We start from the raw sequence: 23,463 nt of genomic DNA, 5'->3' as shown, positions 1-23,463 counted from the left end.
GTTTCTGTGGGGCCCTGCAATGGCTTATGAAAGGTAGGAGTCGACATTCCCACCGGGGAAAAGCAGTTCTCACGTGTGTCAGTAGGTAAAGTAGTTTGGAGTAGTTCAAGGTTAAAGGTCAGTGCGCGCGGGCGCACACACACACAATGAAGACACTCATTATGCTAAGAAGAAAAGAGAAATTAACTTTATCTGTCCATGGACTTTAATGAGGAAAATTACCAGCGTTGCAAGAGCTTAGAGCTAGATATGTCTCCATGTAAGAAATGGGACCTTGACCTAAACCTTGGAAAGAGATTCGATCAGGGAACCCAAAATACAGTGGGTGGGTGGAGTAGCCCAAACAGGGAGAACAGGAGTCAGGGGTGGGCAAAGATGTAGAGGTTAAATGGGGGTCATCTTCTGAAGGGCTTTGGGTTCCGGGCTGCTTCTATAAGCTATAGAGAGCCATGGAAGGATTTTGAGTAGAGGAGAGAAAGGAAAGATTTTAAACATGATCCACCCCCCCACCCCCCCAAAAAATAAAGTCTTTCTAAACTCAAGTCCTATAATATGCACCATAGAAGGTGGGTTCCCTGGTCAAACACATTTGGGAGACACTATATACCCAATCTCTGTCTTGGAAAGTACTCATGCACATTAGCTGGTAAAGGCACTGACAAGTCCTGCAGAGGGGGAGGAAATGTTTAATTTTTATTTAACCTGGCATTTTCCAAACCCATTTGACCATAGACTATGTATAGATTTGAGATAAAACTTATTACTGTTTCAGACTCTTTTAGAGAACAGAACTAGAAATTGCTATTTTGGGGAGATTAATTGACTAGAGATTTTGAGTTACTGAGGGTTTGCTCTCGAGCAACCCTTTTTGCCAAAGGCTTCGGTTCTCTGAAAGAGGAGTCCTGGGGCACGACGCCTAAGATACAACAAAGTCGGCAGGGATCAGAAGATTGTGTAGCGGCCCCTCCCCACTCTGGGAATGGCCCTTGGCCTCTACCCCAGCCCCCTCCTCATCCCAGCCACAGTGGACACATGGCAAAATGAACCGACTGTGACTCCAACATTTATGCATTTTGGTGACATTAGAAATTCCTACTATAAACCCTTTTTATGGGTCACAGTGAAAAACAAACAAAAAACTCAAAGGACTAAACATGCCTGTGTATGATTCTGTAAAAATAAGTGATCCAACTTGTATACTGGTTTCTTCCCCATTTTTGCATACCTTCTTTAAAAATGCCACAGCTGGGATTCCCTGGTGGTCCAGTAGTTAAGACTTCACGCTTTCACTGTAGGGGGCACGGGTTCAATCCTTGGTTGGGGAACTAAGTTCCAACATGCCATGTAGCGCAGCCAAAAAAACAAAACAAAAAAAAAAAAACCACAAAAAAAGCCCAGGCTAGCAAAGAGTCAAGCACCAAAGGGTTTTAATAACAGTAAAAATGAATGCCAGCATTCAGGGCAGTTTATCTTGTCATGTTCTCAAAGTCCCCCTGTAAGACAGGTAGGAAAGACATTGTGATCCCTCCTTTCACAATTGTGGATATTGAGGCCCAAGATGTGTTGAGACTTGTGTAACCGCAATGGGTGGGGAAATGGGAACCGGAGTCAGGAAGTCAGGACTCCTGACTCCACACACCGTGCTCTCAGGAGATGAGAATCCGTGACAGAGCCTGGTAGGGGTCCAATCCCTGGTCCTTTGACTTGCGTACCTGCTCTGTCCTGAGCACTTTATACCCGTGGTCTCTAATGCCACACTCTGGTGTAGGTGTGCTTGTACCCATTTTACAGATGAGGAACCTGAAGCTCAGTGGGGTGAAGTGTTTTTGTCCAAAGTCACAGAACTCAGAACTTAAAGTCGGGACTCTGTCTGGTTATATGTTCCAGTGTTTCAGGAATGATATTAGTCCAATCATCCCAGCTTCTCAATTAATGATAATAATTGGTATCAATTAATTCATCTGGTCATTACATCTTACACAGCACTTTTCTTACAAGCTCTGAGTCCATCCATGAGTCTGGGACAAGCCTTGTACAGAAAGGGAGATAAATTCAGTTAGATGAAGCAGAGTATCTGGGCGAGTATGGGGTAAAATCAGGATGTGAGTCTGGGATTGAAGCCCTGGAGGGGTGCTCACGGCATCCGCCTCCCGCTGCCGTGGGCCAGCGACCGGAGAAGACCTCTCATTGACCTTTGTCTCCTTCCCCACTGCCAGGATGATGGTATACAGCGGGCTGACCAACAAGTCCGCTCTTCTCTACGACTCCCTCCAAACCGAGAATGTCCCCTTCGAGGGCCTGCTGAGTGACAGCCACATCATCCGCATCGAATTCATGTCCAGCCAGACGCGGGCAGCCTCAGCCTTCAACATCCGGTTCGAGGGTGAGGGTCCTGGGGACTGCCCCTTCTCCTGGGGTGGTGGTGTGGGAGCAGGGGAAGCATGGCGGGGCCAGGTCCTGCGAGGTAGAGGTCTGACCTGCTAAGGATGGGGAAGAAGCCATGCCTAGACTAACCCTTGGACTTCCAAAGGCCACCTCTGTGGGGTTGGGCCCTTGTTCCCATTTTAGATATGAAAATAATGAGGCCCAAGAAGCCAAGTGAATGGCCCAAGGGCCCGCAGGAGGTCAGCAGAACCCATTTTCCTTGGGGCTTCCCTGAAAGAGGGGCCCCTGCTTCTGAGACACAGCTCTGTGAGCCACCCTGACTCATTTGAGTGGCTGCCCTCTTTTGTGTCCTGGACCCAGCCTTTGAGAAAGGCCACTGCTATGAGCCCTACATTCAGAATGGGAACTTCACCACATCCGACCCGACCTATAACATCGGGACCATAGTGGAGTTTACCTGCGACCCTGGCCACTCTCTGGAGCAGGGCCCGGCCATCATTGAGTGCGTCAACGTGCGGGACCCGTACTGGAATGACACGGAGCCCCTGTGCAGAGGTGAGTGGGTCACAGCCCTCCTCCCAGGGTGCCGCAGGGCCCTCCATGCCTTCAGATGAAAAGGCCCAGCTTATATGCTGATTTTAGGATTAGAACCCTTTCTGGGGCTCACCCTCCTTTGGGTCAGGTTTGCTGCTGGTCCTTGAGAAATATCACAAAATGGATAAAATTGAAAAGTTGACTCTTCCTCCAGGCATAAGGCCCCATCGTGCACAGCTTGGTAAGAAGATCGCTGCATGGATTTCAACTCCTACCTATGCTATGCAAACTTGTGCAGTGCACAACCCACCCAACAGCACATGGCAGCCCTGACTCTGATTAATGATAATTATGATAATGAGAATAACAGTTGTTAATAGGAGCACAAAAAACTGAGTTGCAGGCACTCTGCACATTATCTGATTTAATCTTCACTACAGGCCTGTGAGGTGCATATTATTATTGGTCCCATGTACAGATGAGGAAACAAACTGTGACGTGACATGCCTCAGAACACACTGAGGGTAATTGGCAGAGGTGGAAATGGAACTCAGTTCTCTATGTTCTCAGAGACCTGTGCTCTGAGCCCCTCTCTACAATGTCAGCTCTGTGGAACCCTCATCTACATGAACTCCCAATGCCCTGCCCTCCTCTATTTCTCCATGTCCAAGGCCACTGAGCCACCCCAAGCCTGGACCCATGTGGGAAATGTGGAGTAATGAACAGAGCCTGGCTTCTGACAGCCGCCACCTGGCTGGCGGTTGGCGTGAAATCACAGCCTTGCCGTGGTGAGGGATTGATTCCTGTATTAAATGTGCTGGTTTAACAGAGCGGAATTTATTGGTGCTTTGGCCTCTGCCACATTGAGAACTTTCCAAAGCGGTAAACACAGGGTGAAATTTAAAGGGCTAGGTGCCAGGTGCGGCCACATCTCCACTTCCAGTTCAGAGCCAGGGCCTTCCACAGTAAAATTAACTAAGAATTACTGAAGGCTTACCTTGTGCCAGGTGCTGTGCTGTGTTTGACATTCACAAGCTCAGTTAAGCCTCAGAATGACCCAGTGAAGTCAGCACTGATGTTTCTCCCTCTTGTACAGAGGAAGGCAGCTGAGGCTTCATGAACTTACATGTCTTGTCACAGAGGCTGTTGGTAGCAGAGGTAAGACTCGAACCCAGGTCCATCTGACTCAAACGTACCATCTCTCAGCCACTACTCACCCTGCTCAAGTGGAGGGCTGTTAAGGATTCACCTGAAACTCTGAACTCTGTTCTTGGTCCTGAAAGAACTACAGTCATCCTTCCGTATCAGCCAGGGATGGGTTCCAGGACACACACCCCCACCCCCAACCCCCTGATACCAAAACCTATGGATGCTCAAGTCCCTTATATAAAAGGGCACATTCTTTCGTATACTTTAAATCATCTCTAGATTACTCATGATCCCTAATGCAATGTAAATACTGTGTAAATAGTTGTAAATACAGTGTAAATGTTATGAGAATGTCCTAAATGCAATGTAAACGCTATGTGAATAGTTGCCGGTGAGCAACAAATTCAAGTTTTGCTTTTTGAAACTTGCTGGAATTTCTTTTTTAATATTTTTGATTGCCTGTCGGTTGAATCCATGGGTGCAAAACCCACAGTACAATGTCCTTGCTCCACCTTTGCCTAACTTCAGCTAAAGGAGGCAGGTGGCCAGTCCTCATGTAATCGTTCCACACACGTGTGTGGACTGTCTGGCTTCATAGCCCACACGCTTAGCTGTTATACCATATCTGCTTCCTTATGAATAATGTATGTGTGTGTCTGTCTGTGTCTTTTACAGCCATGTGTGGTGGGGAGCTCTCTGCCGTGGCTGGGGTGGTGCTGTCCCCAAACTGGCCAGAGCCCTACGTGGAAGGCGAAGATTGTGTCTGGAAGATCCATGTAGGGGAGGAGAAACGGATCTTCTTGGATATCCAGTTGTGAGTGTTTACAATGGGTGGACCCCCACCCCAGGCCAGCCAGTTGGGGAAGAAATTGCTCCAATAGTAATTAAGCATCTACTGTGTGTCAGGGACTGTACAAGGAACTGGGATCCCAATGGTGGGGGAACAAAAACATGATACACACCCAGAAAGAGTCCCTATCTTCAGGAAAGTCAGTTGCGCAGGGACACAGGCACTGCATCGATGTGGCTTTGTTAAGCAATGTAAGGAAAGATGCCTGATGCCATGAGATTCTATAACAGGGATTTGATATAAAGAAGAAGGTCAGAAAAGCCTTCCCTGAGGATCTGACAAAGCTCAGAACTAAAGGATGAATTGGAGTGAATCTATCCAAGAAGGTACAGAATATGCAAAGGCCCTGTGGCCAGAGCAGGCACAGCATTTTCAAAGGACCAAATGGCTAGTATGGTCAGGAGGAGGAGGGAAGTATAACATGTATGCTCTGTACCTCAGTAGTTTATTTTCCTGTCTCTCTCAACTAGATCAGAAGGTCCTTGCAATCAGGACCTGGTCTGATCTGTCTCTGTTTCAGGGTCTAATACAGAGCCTGACACAAAATAGGTGCTCAGAAAATGCTTGCTGAATGAAGAAATACTGTAATGAATGCACTTACCTGGCTGTGTGGCTGTTTCCGATACTCAGTGGGGTTACCTATTAGATGCTCCATCCATAATTTTCCCTGCCTACCCAAGAATCAGGAGAAAGGGACAGAGACAGACAGTGGTGGCTAGAAAAGCGGAAGAAAGGGCTTTGCAGCAGACCCAGACATGTGGCTGAGACAGTGGAGGAATGCCAGGTTTGGCAGAGCCTGTCTGGATGTAGCCTGGGAGTCATCCAGACCTCTGGGGGTCAGCTCTCCCTTCAAGCCTGAAGTAGAAACCCACTTGGCTGGGAAGCATGACTTGGGTGCTGCCTGGCATTGCAGAGGAGCCTGGCAGGAAGGGTATTATTTGCAAGATTTTGTGCCAGTACCATACTGTTTTGATTACTGTAGCTTTGTGGTATAATCTGAAGTTAGGAATTGTGATTCATCCAGCTCCGTTCTTTCTTAAGATTGTTTTGGCTATTCAGGGTCTTTTGTGTTTCCATACAAATTTTAAAATTTTTTGTTCTAGTTCTGTGAAAAAATGCCATTGGTAATTTGATAGGGATTGCTCTGAATCTGTAGATTGCCTTAGGTAGTACAGTCATTTTAACAATTTTGATTCTTCCAACCCAAGAACACAGTATATCTTTCCATCTGTTTGTGTCATCTTCAGTTTCTTTCATCAGTGTCTTATAGTTTTCGCACTACAGATCTTTTGCCTCCTTAGGTAGGTTGATTTTCTAGGTATTTTATTCTTTTTGATGCAGTGGTAAATGGGATTGTTTCCTTAATTTCTTTTCCTGATATTTTGTTGTTAGTGTATAAAAATGCAACAGATTTCTGTGTATTAATTTCATATCCTACAACTTTACAGAACTCACTGATGAGCTCTGGTAGTTTTCTGGTGGTAGGAAACTCTGTTCTGAAGCTGCTTCCTCCAGGAAGCCTTCTGTGGCTCCCCATTGCCCTCACAACAAATGTGAATTTATGGCCCCAGTTGATGAGCACCCCACCACCGGAAGTGGCTGAGCAAACCGCCTCAGTCTTCAGCCAGGAGAAGAGGAAATCAGCTCCTGAGGTCCTAGCTTCTCTTGTGGAGAAGGCATGCTGCAGGACATGGTCTTTGGTCCCCCTCCTTCTGCCCAGCTCAGCATCCTCTCCTCACGGCATGCATCCCGTACGGGTGGTTTTGCTTCACTAAGACTGGCCCACATCTCCCCTCGGTGTCAGAGGCCTGGAAGAGGAAACGGGAAAATGGGAACCCTGCTTTCATCCCCTCCAGGCATCAAATATTCAATTAACCTTCATCTTGACCCTGGATGGGGTTTTATTTCCACTGCAAAGCATGCAACAGGGCAGCCCATTGCGACGGGAAAGCCCATCCAGGAAACTGGAGCATTTAAACAGAAATCCTTCCCCAAAGCCAGGCCACCACTGGCATTAGCATCAAGAAAGGAACCCTCTCAGGGGGGCAGACTTTCTTCTGATTACCTTGGCAACTCTAGATGTGAGTGTTGGCTGGGAGGGAGCACCCCTGGGTTCCCTCCTCTGTGCCCTGACAGCGATCCCTGATCAACCCTGGACCCATCACCCAGCCTCTCTGGGCTTCACAGTCCTTCTCTGCAAAGGGATAGGTTGCCTTGAACAGAGAGGATGCAAACACTGACTCCTGCAGGGTCAGATGAGTAGTATAAAATGGGAATTGGGACTAGTGTGAGATAATGTGGGATGGGGGTGTGGAACTGGGAACTACATCCCCACCTAACATCATTTAAATTCATTTTTTAAAAAATTTATTAAAGTACAGTTGATTTACAGTGTTGTGTTAGTTTCTGGCATACAGCAAAGTGATTCTGTTATATATAAATGTACATATATGTGTACATATATACATATATGTGTGTATATATATGCGTATATGTATATATATGTACGTGTGTGTGTATATATATATTCTTTTCCGTATTCATTTCCATTATGATTTATCACAGGATATTGAATAGAGATCCCTGTGCTATACAGTAGAACCTTGTTGTTTATCCATTCTCTATATAATAGTTTTCATCTGCTAACCCCAAATTCCCAGTCCATCCCTCCCCTCCCCCTTCCTTGGCAACCACAAGTCTGTTCTCTATATCTGTGAGTCTGTTTTGGTTTCGTAGATAAGTTCATTTGTGTCATATTTTAGATTCCACATATAAATGATATCATATGCTATTTGTCTTTCTTTTTCTGACTTACTTCACTTAGTATGAGAATCTCTAGGTCCATCCGTGTCGCTGCAATTACTTCATTCTTTTTTATGGCTGAGTAGTATTACAGTGTATATATGTACCACATCTTCTTTATCTGTTATCTGTTGATAGACATTTAGCTTGCTTCCATGTCTTGGCTATCATGAATAGCGTGGCTATGAACAGTGGGGTGCACGTATCTTTTTGAATTATAGTTTTATCTGGATATATGCCCAGAAGTAGGATTGCTGGATCATATGGTATCTATATGTTTAGCTTTTTGAGGAACTTCCATACTCTTCTTCATAATGGCTATACCAATTTATATTGCCACCAACAGTGTAGGAGGGTTCCCTTTTCTCCACACCCTCTCCAGCATTTGTTATTTGTAGATTTTTTAGTCATGGCCATTCTGACCATTGTGAGGTGGTACCTCATGGTAGTTTTGATTTGCATTCCTCTAATATAAACTTAATTTATTAAAATAATGCCTCCTCCCTCCCGAAAGTATCTGCTGGCCAGATTCAGATGTGAGGGACCACAAGTCCAGACAGTGGTTAAGGTCCTTGCTCATGGAGGTGGTGAAGAAAGCCATTTTCTTCATTGAGGTTTGCAAGGTTCTTTCCAAACGTTAGTTTGCTCCTCAGCCATCCTAGGAGGAAGGTGCACCTACTATGTTCAGTTTATCTCCCCTGCCTTCTTTCCTCTTATTGGATGTCTAAGCGACATCTCCAACGAAGTGTCCCCAGACTTAAACCCTTGATTCTCTTTCTCCAAACCTGTTTTGCCCCATCTTCCCATCTCAGAAGGGAGTCACCCATCCTGCCAGCTGCTCAGACCCGAAAGACGTGGAGTTATTCTAGAGCAGGAGAACACTGGTCAAGGTTTAACAACAGCTCTTCTTGGCAAGTGGGGTGGGGAGCAGCTCCCTAATTTGTAGCATTTGCCAATTACCATGGTGTAAATACTCCCATTGTGGCCAATTTCAAGCAACCAGCACAACGCCAACAGATCACCAAATGCCTGGACATTTAACATTTGGAGCCACTGGCTCCAGCACACTCCCTGTGAACTGGATTCTCCCCTCTCTCCTACACCTGTACCCAGGGCCTCAGTACATCCTGTGGATTCTATTCAAGAGTTAAAATCTGCCCGGAGTTCAAGCACCTCTGACATCCCCACCGCCACCACCACCACGGTCTGAACTGCCACTGTCTCATCCTCCCTGGTCTCGCTGCTTCTGCTTTTGTCCCATTGGGGGCTGTTTTTAACCCAGCACCCTGGGTGATCACATCATGCTCTGCTCCAAACCCTGCAATAGCACCTCATTCTATTCAGAGCAAAAGCCGAAGTTCTTACAAAAGCCCTATGTGATCTGGTCCTGGTTACAGCTCCTGCTTCACTTTTTTCCACTCTCCTCCTTGGTCTCTCCTTTTGGTCACACTGGCCCCCTCCCTGGTCTATAAACATACTCCAGCGCCTTTGCACTGGCTGCCTCCTACCACCCCCTCTCCACCCCACCGTGGGATGCTTTGCTTTGAATATCTGCATCGCTCACTCCCGAGCTTCCTGCAGGTCTCTGCTCCCGTATCACCTCCTCTGAGATGTCCCCTAACACTCTTATCTAAATTAGCAGGACATGGAGAAAAAGCAACTTTTCTAAATGAGCAGTTCTCAACTGGGGACAATTTTGCCCCCAGGGACACTTTGCAATGTCTGGAGGCATTTGTAATTTTAGCAGTTGGTTGCGGGGGGAGGGGTATGTTCTATTGGCATCTACTGGGGAGAGTCCAGAGATGCCGCTAAACGTCCTGCAATGCACAGGGCAGCCCCTGCCCCCCACACAAAGAATTAGCTGACCTAAAATGTCAGTAGTGCCAAAGTAGAAAACCCCTGATCTATGCTGAATTGAGACCGAAGGACATATAGAAGATGGACAAAGATGGAGGGAACAGTGTTCCAACCAAGAGGAACAGCAAATGCTAAGGTCCAGAAGTAGGAAAGCGTGACTCTCTTATTATCTGTCAATAATATGGAATATATCCTGAGCACTTAATACATCCCAGGCTTTCAGATCCCAGGCATCTTCACAACAAGCACATGCAGTAGGTCCTCTTATTATCTCCATTTTACAGATGAGTAAACTGAGGCTCACAGAAGTAGAAGAGTGACTATGATCACAGCTGGCATTTGAACTCTTCTTGCCATGTCTCCAGGGTCTGGGGTCTCCACCAGCCCACGAGAGGAGCTGGAGGAAGGCCTTTGTGTCTGGAGCTCAGAGATACAGGAGGTGCAACATCAACAAGGAAGCAGTGGAATCAGGCAGGGCCTTGAAGGCCACATCAGGGAGTCTGGACTTGCTCAAACCGGGCAGCAGTGGAAGGAGTTTAGGCAGCTAACCGTATTAAAGCTTGCAGGAGGGAGCTGAGCCCTTGGGTCCCCAGCCCGCGGCTCTCCCCAGCAAACCCTGGCACACGCCTGGCAGAGCCGCATCTGAACCTGGCACCCCCCTGCCTCCCACTGACGGAGTGAAAATAGCATCTCACCAGCAAGGAATATGTGAGGCCCAGGAGCTGCTGGGTTTAATTTATCTTGCTTGGTTTCCGCTGACAGTTTTAGTAAACCAATTTGGGTTTGATAGTAAAAATAATTCCATCCTCGGGGCCCCTCACGTGGCCTAAGTGTTTGCAATTGTTATTTATCACATCGGCGAAGGGGAAGGAGTTTGCACTGCTGACTGAGCTGGGTAGGTGGCCCACAGTAGGTGCTGGAATGTTTGCTGAGTCATGAGGACATCGGCCGTGTGTGCCAGGCGAGAGGGGACTTTTCTCCCCCTCATCTTCTGGGCAGGTCAGTTGATGCTGTGGGCGTTAGGATAATGGTTCTAATTAGTCATCATTTATGAAAGACCTACTGTGTGCTAGGCCCTGAGCTGCATCGTTTAATGCAGCAATAATGAACATGAACATTATTACGTAGAGTTAATAATTACATAAATGAGCACTAATGTGAGGAGAGATAATTACAGAGGGGTAAGTACCCACATTTAGAGATAATGTATGCAAAGCACATCACGTGGGGTCTGGCACGTAGTTGGCACTTCGTCAATGAAGACTACCGTTGCCAGGAATCCGCGTGAGGCTGCTGTTATCATCACCGCTTTCTGGATTTGGAGATGACAGCACAGAGAGGTGAAGCGGCTTCCTCAGGTCACACAGCTTGTGAAGGACAGAGCCAGGGTTTGTGCTCACACCGTAGCCCCCACTTTCACTGACTTGAACAGCCTTTGGGGGCACCAGCTGTATGCTTCAGTGATGAAGCAGGAAGGCTCCCAGGCCTCCAGCAACTCAAAGGTCAAGAAGGGAAGTAGGGCCATAAACAGACAACCCGGCGAGATGCAGGCAAAGTGCTGTGGCTGGGAGAGTTTGGGGGGGAGGTGCGGTGGGGCATTATGGGGCACTGGATTTATCTCTGCATGTGTGTGGAAATGTCACAGAGAGGATGACAGCCAAGCAGGATTCTGAAGAGTGTCCACTGGTCAAACTGTAATGGGGGAAGGGCATTTCCCAAGGGGCCCCTGTGAGCAAAGGACTCCAGCAGCGTTATAGTGACCAGTAGGCACCAGTGGATGCCCAAGTTGCAGCCTAAATTAGAACCCTGTGCCTTGAGTTGTCAGTATTGTAGGTGAGAAGGGGTGGGTGCATAAGATGAGTCAGGAGCCCCCAGGTTAAACCTCCTTTGCACCCCAAATACCTAGTTCCTAACCTCACCACGTACCTCCCAGCTCCATCAGGAATTTGCCACTTACCCTAAAACGCAGCTGAGCATGCATCTTACATCCTTCAGTATTTCTCAAATCTCTACTCTCTCACTCTTGCTCTTTCAAAATGTAAAACATAGGAAGGTGAATAAAAGAACTAAGGAATGGTTCCAGAAGGCATTCTAGAATGGAAGAGCTGGGAGCAGCACAGAGAGGGAAGGTAACTTGCCCAGCATCACACAGCAAGTCAGAGTTATGACCTGAAACATAGTCTGAGTGAGGCCACAAGAGCTGAGCCCAGGGGCCACAACCTTGAAGATGCCACATGCCAGAGGAGACACGAAGGTTCTAGAGTCAAAAAGAGTTGCCTTTAAAACCTGGCTGTGCTGCGCACTGACTCTGTGGCCCCAGGCAGATGACTGAAGGCTGTGATCCCTGTCTCACAATGGGATGTTTTGTTTACTTTATCCCCAGGGCCTGGCACACAGTAAGTGCTCAATAAATATTTGTTGAATAAAAGAGAGAGATGGTGAGTATGTTAATTAAACAGCATGTAAAGTTCTTAGTAAGGTTTCTGGCATTAAATGGCAAATAGTCATCCATATATGCCGGATTTTAGGCTGAACACTTGGCAGGAATTATTTCATGAATGATGATGGCAGTTATCAGGATCAAATCAACATCTAAATTCATTGAGCACTTACTGTTTGCCAGGCACTAAGTGCTTTCCCTGTGTTAAATCATTTAACACTCACCAAGAAACCTATATGATAACATGATGATTACCCCCATTTCACAGATGGGAAAACTGAGGCTCAAAGAGGTGAAGTCTCTTGCTCAAGGTCACACAGCTAGAAAGAGGCCAAGTCAGGATTTGAACCCAGGTCTCTGAGGCCAAAGCCAGTGTTATAACCACACAGTAAATGGTAATGAGGTGCTCTGCAAGGGAGAAATCCCTTGCCCCATCTTACAGAAGAAGAAATCGAGGCTCAGAGAGGTGCCCCCCCCCCATTTCCTGGACATCTATTACAAATATACACGTTTCTGGAAGAACAAAATTTCAGCCAAGCTCCAGCTTGTGTTTCTTGGCTCCACTGTAGGGCACAGCCCCACATCTCTCCCTGTTCATGGGCCCCAGCACAGTCCTCTAACCAGGAAATAAAAGAACCTAGTAACAAACCCCAGTAACCATATGATTGATAGCTGTGGAATATTCCTCTTCAGCTGCTGCCAGCCTGTTCTGTGCTAAGTTAATTCCAAGCCCTAAAAATTAAGTGCCTGTCCAGAGGCACTTCCGTCCATCAAACAGAGATATAGCTGCTTTGGGCGGGAAGAACTCAGCTCTAGAGCCAGGCAAGAAGGGAGAGTCAGGAGTTGAGGGCAGCCCCCCAGGAGGACAGATATCCAGACACCAGCAGAAGTCATGGGAGAAATGGCCACAATAGAAATGAAAGCCTTCCAATCCATTGGTGGAGGGAGAAGGGATTTCCCCAGAGCCAAACATTCTAGGGAATCTGAGAAGGAACAGCACAGTTCATAGAGCCCAAATTCCATCCTGTTGCAGATGAGGAAACTGTGGTCAAGGAGATGGGAAAAGACTGTCCCAAGACCGTTCTATCAGTCAGCTATTGCTGCATAACAAACTACCCCAAACTCAGTTGTATTATTTCTCATGAGTCTACAGGTCAGCAAGGTGGTTCTTCTGGTCTGAGCCAGCTCACTCCTGTGTCTGTGGGCAGCTGTGGGTTAGGTAGGTGGCTCCGTGGATCGTGGCTAGCCTTTCTTATGTGTTTGGGGTGGGTTGGCTGTCAGGCAGTGTAGGCAGCCCTAGCCTTGGATGGCTCACCTCTGCTCCACGTGTCTCTCATCATCCAACAGCTAGCTCAGTCTCCTTCCTGAGCCCGAGTGACTGGCCAGGGGTCCACAACCATGAGCAGAAGCATTCAAGGCCTCTTGAGTGAGGTTAGACTAGGAATGTTCTCAGCATCATCTGCCGTATCCTATGGTGAATCACAAAGCAAGGGCCAGACCAGATTCAGGGGGTGGAGAACCAGACTCCACCTCTTGGTGGCAGATGCTTGGAAGCCTTCCTGCAAAGGGTCTGGACACAGAGGGGCAGAGCTTTGAAATCATTTTCGCACTCAAGCTACCTCAGCCAGAGAAGAGTAGGGGTTAGAACTTGGGTCTCCTGGTCCCAGTTCAAAGCTCCAAATGACATCCCTGTGCACAACTGACCTTAGGAGGTAGCCATCATTATCCCCATTTTACTGATGAGGAAACCGAGGCTCAGAGAAGTGAAGTAACTTGCCTATAGTCCCACAGCTAGGAAGTGAAGGAGACAAGATTTCTACGCAGGGCTTTGTGCCTGGCATAAAGAAGCCTCAGAAAATGTTTCTTTCTCTGCCTGATGCTTCCAACATGTGGGAGGAACTCTGGAAAGATCCTGAGTTTTTTTCAGGAAGAGGAGAAGGTTTTTTTTGCCTGTGGTAGGAAGTCTTGAGTTCGGGTCCTAACTCTTCTACGTATTGGCTGTATGACCTTGGATAAGCCACTTTACTTCTCTGAGCTTCAGTTTCCTGTCTTTAAAAGGAGGATAATACTGTAGTACCCACCTCTTAGAGTCCCTGGGAAGATGAAACTCTTGGTAAGGACCTGATACTGTGTACACACTCAGTAGTTTAACTGGCAGCTCTGATGATGAGGGTGATTAATTCCTTTCATTACGTGTACACAAGTTGAGCTCCATTATACAGCTACACACACACACAGTGGTTGTCTCTGACCATGGATTTGGGTTTGACACTGAGGGAGGAAGAGGCTTCATTCAGGTGCTCTACCTTATTGAGTACTCCCCTTTTTCCAACTGTTGAGGTCAGTGGTAACTTGGAAACACACGCCCTAGGACAGGTCCTCCCCCAGCACATGCCATTTTCCACTCCTCAGCTGTGGCAGGCTCTTCCCAGCCTTGGTGTTTGCAGCTGTGGGAGGGGACTGCCCCCTGTCTTGAGCTGGACCCCACCTTTCTGGTGCACACCTAGGAGCCCATGACCTTCAGATGCAATTGGATCTGACACCTGATGACTCTCTAACTTGTAGTGGTCCCAGCACCTACTCTCCAGTGAGTGAGCGCTTAGTTTGGACCCACCGTGCACCTGGCATTGTGCTAGGATATCCAAGGCCTGGAGATAACAGTAACTCACTGCATGTCAAACTCTTCTGAGCAAATCACCTCTGTCAACTTACTTAATGCTCTAAATACCCAGTGAGTTCCTGCGATGATGTTCCCCGTATCACAGCTGAGGACACATGCTTGGAGGGTTCGGTGGCTGCCAGGGTGGACCTGGCTGTCTGCCGCTGAGCCCCTGTCCTGCATCATCTCCCTGCCCCGCCACAGGTAGTGGGACCACACTGTGCTGATGGCAGCCAGCCTCCCTGCAGACTTTGAACAGGCCAGCGTCACGGTCAGACCTGTGGTTTAGACAGCGCACTCTGGCAAGGGGCAGGGGGGAGAGGAGAGGTCAGGCAGCCAGGCGGGGGCAGAGACCCTGAGCATGGTCCTGGGATGGCCCGGCCCAGGGAGCCCCTGCCCACCCATCTCGAGCCTCCGGGGAGAGCTCAGGTGAGCCCTCGAGGTTCTAAACGGTTCCTTTTATTTCCTGGAGGACAGGTCCTGCCCCTCCCCGAGCCTGCACTGGGTTGCATGGGGAGTGTTTTGGCAGCTCAGACGAGCCATGCCAGGCTGTACAAGGTGATGCTTTCAAGAGTACGTGTCGTGACGGGGATTCGGAGTGACAGGGGACATGTATCCGGCAGCTGTCAGCTTCTGCCTGGCGACAGCTCGGAACATCTTCCTCCAGTGATGCTGAACCCTGGGCCCACCTCCCTCTGCACACGTGTGTGTGCGCATGCATGTGTGCACACGTACACACATATCACACACACACACACACACACCACAAACACACACAACACGTACATACCACACACACCACACAGCACAAACATCACACACACCACGTACAGATCACACACACACAGCATACACACACGCACACATAAATCCCCATCCACCCTTAATCAAGCGCTAATTTAATTATGCTGTAATTACACTCTCTCCAGGTCAGCTTTTTCACCCCGACTTAGAGCTCCTAAGAGGAAGAAGGCCTCTGGTCCCACCACTAATTTTGTAAATTTGGGGAAACTCATATCCAGCAAGAGGGAGAGATGTGGGCATCTCCACACAGGAGAATCTGGGAAGGGCCACCCTTGGGTCTGGGAAACCCAGGCTTCACCAGCCTGTGTCTGAATCCTTGAATTCCCAAATCCTTCTCTCAACTGCTGTCGAAGGAGGGGGCAGAGAACGTGGGGGTCTGACATTCTGAGTAGAAGGAAAGCATAAAGCAGAAGGAAACTGTGGCTGTTGTTAATTTTTTTTTTTTTTTACAATTCGTGGATTCTGAGATTTTCAAATGCGGAAACTGAGGCCCAGGCTGGGCAAGCGACTTGTCCATGGTCACAGAGCAGAGAAGTGGTGGGAGTTGGAGGCTCTCAATAAGATCTCCTGCCACTACACCCGCTCTCCCCTGAGCAGGCTTTGTAGTTCATCTTAAATATATTTTTTCAAAGACAAAAAAAATGCACTGTTAATTGAATTCCTGGCACTGATTATGTTATTTACAGCTTTCAACGATATTATCCCCATTGAGGATCAGAGAGGTTAAGTCACTTTCTCAAGGTCACCCAGCTAGAAACCAGCACACTTAGGATTTGAAAACCAGAGTGCATTCTCTTAGCACTGCCTCTCCAAACACCAGGGTGGCTGAGGACTGATTTCTTTCTGCTTTCCCGGGAAAGCAGCTAAAAAGTGTTGTTGGGTTTGCTTCTGGTCCACAGTGCTGAGTATGAAGTGCATTGTCATTGACCCTGCTTGAGCTTTGCCTGCTGTGTTCTGAGATGACTCAGTCCAGGGATGAGGCGGCAGTTCAGCCTGTAATGGGGTCCCAGAGGAGAGGCACGCCCAGGGAGAGGGTCTCTTTCTTCTTCTCTTCCTCTTTGGGGGTTAGAGGGGGAGTTGGTCGAGAGGGGGAGAAAAGTGGAGCAAAAGAAGGCAGAACAGAGACAGGGTCTCACCCACGTTGAAACCTGCAGGGCAGCGGCTTTCAGTCCTGGCTGCAGGCACAACCTCCTGGGGAATTTCAGCAACAGTGATGCCCAGGACCCACCCCCAGAGATGCTGAGGGTCTGATTGGCCTGGGGTCCAGCCTGGACATTATTGGGAGTTTCTAAATCTCCCCAGAGATTCTCATGTGCAGACAGGACTGGGTGAGAGCTGGGTCTGAGCCTGACACAGGCAAGGTGCTTGGCAGATATCTGGGAGAGAAAGGAGAAAGGAAAGAGAGGAAGGAAGGAAAAGAAACAGGGAAGGACAGAGAAGGAAATGAGAAAACTGTTCATTTTTTATGCTTTAATGGGTCCTTTTAGGAAGCCGAAGAGATTGGTTTTCTCTGCCCTCCCTGGAGGTGACATGGTTTCTTGTCCCGCCTGCCATTTTATCAAATTAAATTGAAACCAAATTAGCACTGGGCCAAAGGGCCCTCAGCAATTCCACCGCGCTGAGGAGCACCTGGTGCTGGCTGTGCGGCTTTGTGAAGGAGCAGAGACCTTGGGATCTGGGGCTTTCTGGGCTCAGTTTACTCTTCTGTGAAATGGGATTAGGGCATTTTCTCGGAACACCTCACCATTTGGCTGAGGGGATACGGTGAGAAAATGGACACAAAGGAATTCTAAACAGGTCTTTTTTTAAGACCTTCAGAAAAAAAATTGTACGTGTTTTATAAAAGTTTTGTTGCACTTAAAACTGCATTTATGGGTTCTGCTCCTTTCCTTTCCCTTATTTAAATCCTGTGGTGTATTTAATCACCAATCTCCGCTGTTCCATGGAGGTCTTGCCTTGATTGCAAGATGGTGTTTTCTTGGGAAAGTCATTGAATCCCTCTGAGCCTGTTTGCTCACCTGAAAAAAAAGAGATAAAGTCACCATAATTCATCCATGTAAATGACATTTATTTCCCCTGTGCCAAGCCCTGAGCTGGGCTCCAGGGATACAGGGATGTGCCTTTGGGAGCTTGCAGCCCGGCGTGGGAGCTGACACAGGCAGGTAGAGTCCCGTGGTTCAGTGCTGGGGTCTTGCCTTCCAACTACATGGGTGTAGACTCTGGCTCTCCTGTGTGATCAGCTGTTTGAGCTTCAGTGTGTTTGTTTACCACTGGGTGCCTCAGTTTGCTTATCTGTGAAACAGGTAAGCATAGTAGTCCTTAGAGGGTTTGTCTGAGGATAAAGTAAAATGGTGCATCTAAAGTGCTGAGAGCAGCTCCTGGCACTGAGGAAGCCTTGTGAAGGCCTTGGCTGGTTATTACACGGCCGTAAATGCAGGAGGGCTTAGGAAGCACGGAGGGACCTATAAATTGATGTTAAGCAGAGAAGAGAGGAGATGCATTCTGGATACAGAGGAGCAGCCTGGCTAAGGCAGGTCTAGGGGCTACAGAGGACCTGGTATCCGGAGATGTGTGAGACCTCATGGAAGTCTTGGAAGGCTGATAAACTGAGCTGCATTCTGTGGGCTAATTTTTGCTATTTCCACCATCCAATTCTGTTACCAGCTGCTTTTTATTTCTCCCTCTAAATTGGCTTGCCTTTCTCGCTTGCCTTCCTCTAAGCAAAATAATGCCCGTGAAATTAGAAGCTGGATGTGCAAACCATATATTTATATATTTTTCTAATTCACACTTAAGTAAATACATAATCATTAGACATTTCTAAATATGTTTGTCTACCTAAAATCGCCTTATGAATACTGCTTAGGAAAGACTTTCGAAGGCAAGATTTCTAAGCAAGGGTCAGATGTTTGTTGGAAAAGGAATAAAGAAAAGCAAGGCGCCCATCATTTCTTTCTGTGCCTTCAGTGGAATGTTAACTGTAGCTCAACAGTTAACAAAGCTCACCTGCCACCTTTTCCCCACTTCCGGGGTCCTGCTTGGTTGGGGAAAGGGTGGGGAGGCGGGGGCGCCCTGCAGAGGAATGCAACCTATACCTTGCTTGGGCGCACACTGCCCTCTGCTGTCCAAGAGAAAATATACTTGCTAATGTGTGTCAGATTCAGATTTGCATTCCATCCTCACCTCTTTGGCTTTCTAGATCCTAGTGAAAGCCATTGAAAAGGTAAAACATTCACATGATTCAAAACCCAAAGTTACCAAAGGGTGTGCTATGAAAGTCAAGTTTCCCACCCTTCCCCAGCAAACAGCCCCCTCCCTCAAGGCAAACGCTATACCAGTTTCTTAAGCATCCTTCCCAGACTCTTTTAAAATATTTCCAGAACCATAACAGAAACCTCATTCCAATAAAATAAAGCCACCCAGACCGAGTAACCAGTTTAACGCTGATTTTATCACATACTCTGTGATACGCGATTGGCAACAAAACAAAACAAATTTCTTGCCAAGAAATGTAAAATGTTCAGGGGACAAAATATTTTTTAAACAGGGAGTCTGTAGAGAGAGGAAATATTCAAATGAACTTTAACAATGACCTCATGAGAACAAAAGGCGCATCAGGATACAGGGGCCAGTGAAACAGGGCTTCCTCATCCCGCTGGGTTTGTCATTTTTAATTTGCATTTTCTGAGATAAGACTGAACCTGGGCACACTTTTTTTTTAATTGAAGTATAGTTGATTTACAATGTTGTATTGGTTTCAGGTGTACAGCAAATTGATTCAGTTATGTGTATTTTTTTTCAGTAGGTCCTTGTCTGGGTACTTTTTGGACACGTTTATGTGGCTTTCATGGAACGCCATATAAAATAGTGGTTCCTATCTCAGGCTTTGGCTCGACAGACTCAGGTTTGCGTCCTGAATCTGATTCCCACATGACCTTGGGCAGGTGGCTTCTCTTGGCCAAGAGAAGCCTTATCTGTAACATGGGGGTGGTAGCAGGTCTTAGCTTGCAGGGTTGATGTTGTTTGAGTGCTTAATATTCAGTAGGCAACGTTGTTGTTCAAAAGCTAAATGAGGTTTTGGGAGATCTTTTGTCCCAAAACACCACGGGACCAGTGTTTTTACGGCTCTGACCCAGGGAGGAGTTGACAGAGGAATTCGGAAGTGGAAGCAGTGGATGGTGTGCCCGCAGATGGTTGCTCAGGCTCTGGATGAGCTCTGGATGTGCCCGGAGCAGGATCAAGGTGGGAGAGGGAGGGGAACTAGAAGCCAGCTGGTCAAGGTCATGGGTTGACATTGGAGGGGCTTATCAGGCATGTAGGAGTGTCATGGTATCAGCCTTGATTCTGGTGACCTGTGTATCTAAGAATGGAGGGCGTGGGCCACAGGGTTCCAGGAGGCACGCAGAGAAGAAATCATTGGGGGGCAGCTCCCCTCATTTAGGGCTTTCATATTAATCCCTGGGAGCAAGTGCTGAAAGCGGCCAGGACCAGAAGAGTCCCACTCCCAAGGCTGGTACAGGTAAGAGCCCATTTGGGGTCAGGGTCCCAGGCAGAGATGGGATCAGAGCCACAGTCCACCTTGGGTGGGAGCTGAGGCTGAGACCTGGACGTCTGCCCTGGGCTGGCGCTGATTCAGCCAGCACACACTCAGCACCGTGCCCGGAGCTGGGGACGCAGCCGTGAGCAGACACCCATGCTCCCCGGCCTCAGGGAGCCTCCGGTCTCGTGCACGCACGCCCAGACCGTTGGGGTGTGAGTGCTGAGCTCCGTGTGAGGGGTGAGCATACAGGGGCCCCCAGCGCCGACGCGAGGGGCTGGGGGGGAGCTCTGCGAGCAAATCGCGGAAGACGGAGACGAAGAGAGGGGGCGGGGGGATCCCCTAGGTCTACGGGGGAAGGCTGAGGAAGGAGTCACAGTCCAGGCAACAGCATGTTGACAGCCTCAGAGGTGGCCCAGGGCCCCATTCTTTGGTGAGACTGACACTTAATTCCGTGCGGCTGGAGTGTAAAATATTTGGGTCGGAGTATTGGGTTGGAGAGATGAGACTGTGGGGAGGCGAGGGGGTGGAAACACAGGTACACAGAGCCTTGACACTGGGATCAAAAGTTTGTACTTTACCTAAGATGAGGTGGCATTTTTTTAAATTGAGGTGAAACTCACATAACATGACGTGAACCGTTGTATCGTATACAGTTCAGCGGTATTTAGTGCATTCACAGTGCTGTATAAGTACCACCCGTACCTAGTTCCACAATACTTTCGTCATCCCCAAAACAAACCCGTATCCATTAAGCAGTCATGCTCCATCCTCCTCTCCCGTCTCCCCAGCCCCTGGCAACCACCAAGTTGCTTTGTGTTTCTATGGATTTACCTCTCCTGGATATTTCTTATGTATGGAATCATACAACGTGTAGCCTTTCGTGGCCACATAGCTTTTTTCAGTTGGCGTCGTTCGTAAGGCACATCCGTGTTGTAGCATGTGTCAGTACTTCCTTGCTTTTCGCGGCTGAGTAATATTCCATGATAGGAATAGACCATGTTTGCTCATCTATTGGACTGTCAAGTGAGGGGTCCAGGTGTGTGTTTCGGAAGGACTTACTCGACTGCTGATGGGAGAGGGATTGGGGCCAGAGAAGGATGGAGTTAGGAAGCCATGAGGTCCTGCCCCACAGTCCAGCTGAAAGATAGAGAAAAGCAAGTGGCAGAGACGAAGGAGAAAGGGCTGGCTTGTCGTATAGGAGACACAGAGGCTGAGGTCTTCTGGCAGGAGCTCAAGACCCTGTGCCCAAGGAAAGCCTTTCCCCCTGGCATCTGAGAGGGGCGGGTGCAGACAGGGGCTAGCCTTGGGGACCTCTGTCTTCCTGTGGAATTCTCCCTGCGGGGGACTTGCTACACCCAATTCCAATCAGATCAAACCCACCTGCCTGCCAGAACCACTCCATCTCCCGTTAGTTCTGGAGTCACACGGACATCCTGACTTCTCGGCGCCTCCTCGGATTGTATCTGGCTGACATCTCTCTCCCGTCCTCCACAGAAAGCCCCGCTGTGCCCTGTGGCCAGTCTCTCTGCCGTTAAGTCTCTGCGTTTTCCTCGCCATTGCTGAGGATGGCCCAGTGGCAGGGACCCTGGGTGTCCTCAGTATATCACACACAGCTGGATGGGCCAGCAAAAACGCAGGCTCGTCTTTGGATCAGGAGGGAAAATGAATGACCAGAATTTGTATATATCATTAGAACCAGCCTCTCAAAGAGATGGACCCAGAAGGGTACAGGGGAGAGTAACTATATTCTTTCTCCCATTGCCCTTCACGCACCTTGTCCATTTTTTTTTTTTTCTTTTGCTTCTCAGGGTAAAAGCTTTATTTTCATGGGTCTTCTGCTCCTAACAAGTGTAGTTTAGTCTGATAATCAGACAGCGCTAAACATTATTCGTTTTCAAAAGCTCGCTCCTCCCTCCCTCGGGCTGGGAATTCTGCAGTGAGAAAGGAACTCGTGGGCTGTTTCCGTCTCACAAGACAGCCAGATGTCACCACAGTGTCATATTGTGGAAGGTGGAGAATGCTCGGTTTTTTTTTCCTCTCTCTTATGGGGAATACTTGATATGGGCAGAGCCTGGATGCTCTTGACCTTCCCCTCTGCTGGATTCCATTGCTCTTTCAGGGTGGGATCATTTTTAAGGAGACACACAGCGGCTGCCTTCATCAGAGTTCACATTTGACCTGGGAAGCATCTCCATTCTTGTCAGTGACGGGCAGCTCACTCCCAGTAACCCCCTTTCTCCTTTTGCTCTGCCCCCAGGTAGGCAGGAAGCTCTAAGCTGCTTTTTGTCATTACTCTTTTATTTTTGTATTTCCTTATTTAGCCACACCACACAGCGTGTGTGATCTTAGTTCCCCAACCAGGGATCGAACACGTACCCCCAGCAGTGGAAGCAGAGTCTTAACGGCTGGACTGCTGGGGAAGTCCCCTCATACTCTTTTCTTGGTGAGCATCAAATGCAGTCACTATTTCCCAAACTGTACCCCCCACCCCAAAAGACACCTGCCAGGCTACCAAGAGTTTCTTTGAAGCCCTCTTCACCAGATGAGGGTGATACACCTTCTCCGCTCCCCAGGGTTCCCCTCTCACAGTGACCTGCCCCTTGAGGCAGGCTCTCCTGCAAGCCTCGTTGATGGCCCAGTGAATTCTTTGTCTACATTAAGCTAGAGGTGGGTGAAAGGCTCAGATTGAAAGAGCTGCATAGATGGTGATACCAGATGCCATTGCTATCTTATCCAAGCCCTGTAGCCTTCGCCACTATGCACCCACGATGGCTTCCTCCTGCAGTCCTCTTCACTTGAAGTCTTTCTCTGGTACCATGTAGGCAAGTCAGAAGTGCTGGACATTTAGTAGCCCTAGTAGCAACCTTCAGCCAATGAGGGATGGGAGTTGGAGGATAAATATCCCAGCTCCCTCTCCCCCAGGGTATGTTCTGCACCATCTGTCACAGTTCCTGCAAGACTGAGCCCAGTGCCTACGATGGAACCCGCCCATCTATGCACCGTGCATTGGCCCCTTCCTGTCCTCCCATATCACTTCCCCACTAGGGCTGCCTTGGGTGGCCTCCCAGATAAGCCAGACTTCAAGAGACACATCTTTGCTCAGGCTGTACTTCTGGAGAACCCAGTCTTAATCAATGGCATGTCTGTCCCTATCCCTAAGGAATGCTTAGTCCCTACTGGCTTATTCTTAGCTTAGGGGAATTTGTCTGAAATTCCAGGATGACAGGAGAAGTTGCATTTAATCGTTTGTTGCACACTGTTCACCAGAGGCATTCATATAAGTAAGGGTTTCTCAGCCCTAGCACTGTTGACATTTTGGACCAGATAATTGTGGTCCAAATTCTTTGTTGTGGGAGGAGGCTATCTTGTGTGTTGTAGGATGTTTAACAGTCTCCCTGACATCAACTCACCAGTGGCACCCCCCCCCCAGTTGGGACAACCAT

At 48.3% G+C, this 23,463-nt stretch overlaps 1 protein-coding gene across 1 annotated transcript in view; it reads left to right on the top strand.

Annotated features, from left to right (window-relative positions):
- The window catches only part of SEZ6L (seizure related 6 homolog like), a 129,826-nt gene that overhangs the window by 68,561 nt on the left and 37,802 nt on the right, over positions 1 to 23,463 (top strand). The window contains exons 7-9 of the mRNA XM_057746458.1: positions 2,217 to 2,383; positions 2,746 to 2,940; positions 4,744 to 4,882. Of these exons, the coding sequence (XP_057602441.1) occupies positions 2,217 to 2,383; positions 2,746 to 2,940; positions 4,744 to 4,882 (501 nt within the window). The remainder of the gene's footprint in view (positions 1 to 2,216; positions 2,384 to 2,745; positions 2,941 to 4,743; positions 4,883 to 23,463) is intronic.

This window comes from Hippopotamus amphibius, chromosome 8, assembly GCF_030028045.1.
Source record: "Hippopotamus amphibius kiboko isolate mHipAmp2 chromosome 8, mHipAmp2.hap2, whole genome shotgun sequence".
NCBI lineage: Eukaryota > Metazoa > Chordata > Mammalia > Artiodactyla > Hippopotamidae > Hippopotamus > Hippopotamus amphibius.
This window is presented reverse-complemented; position numbering and strand designations above follow the sequence as displayed.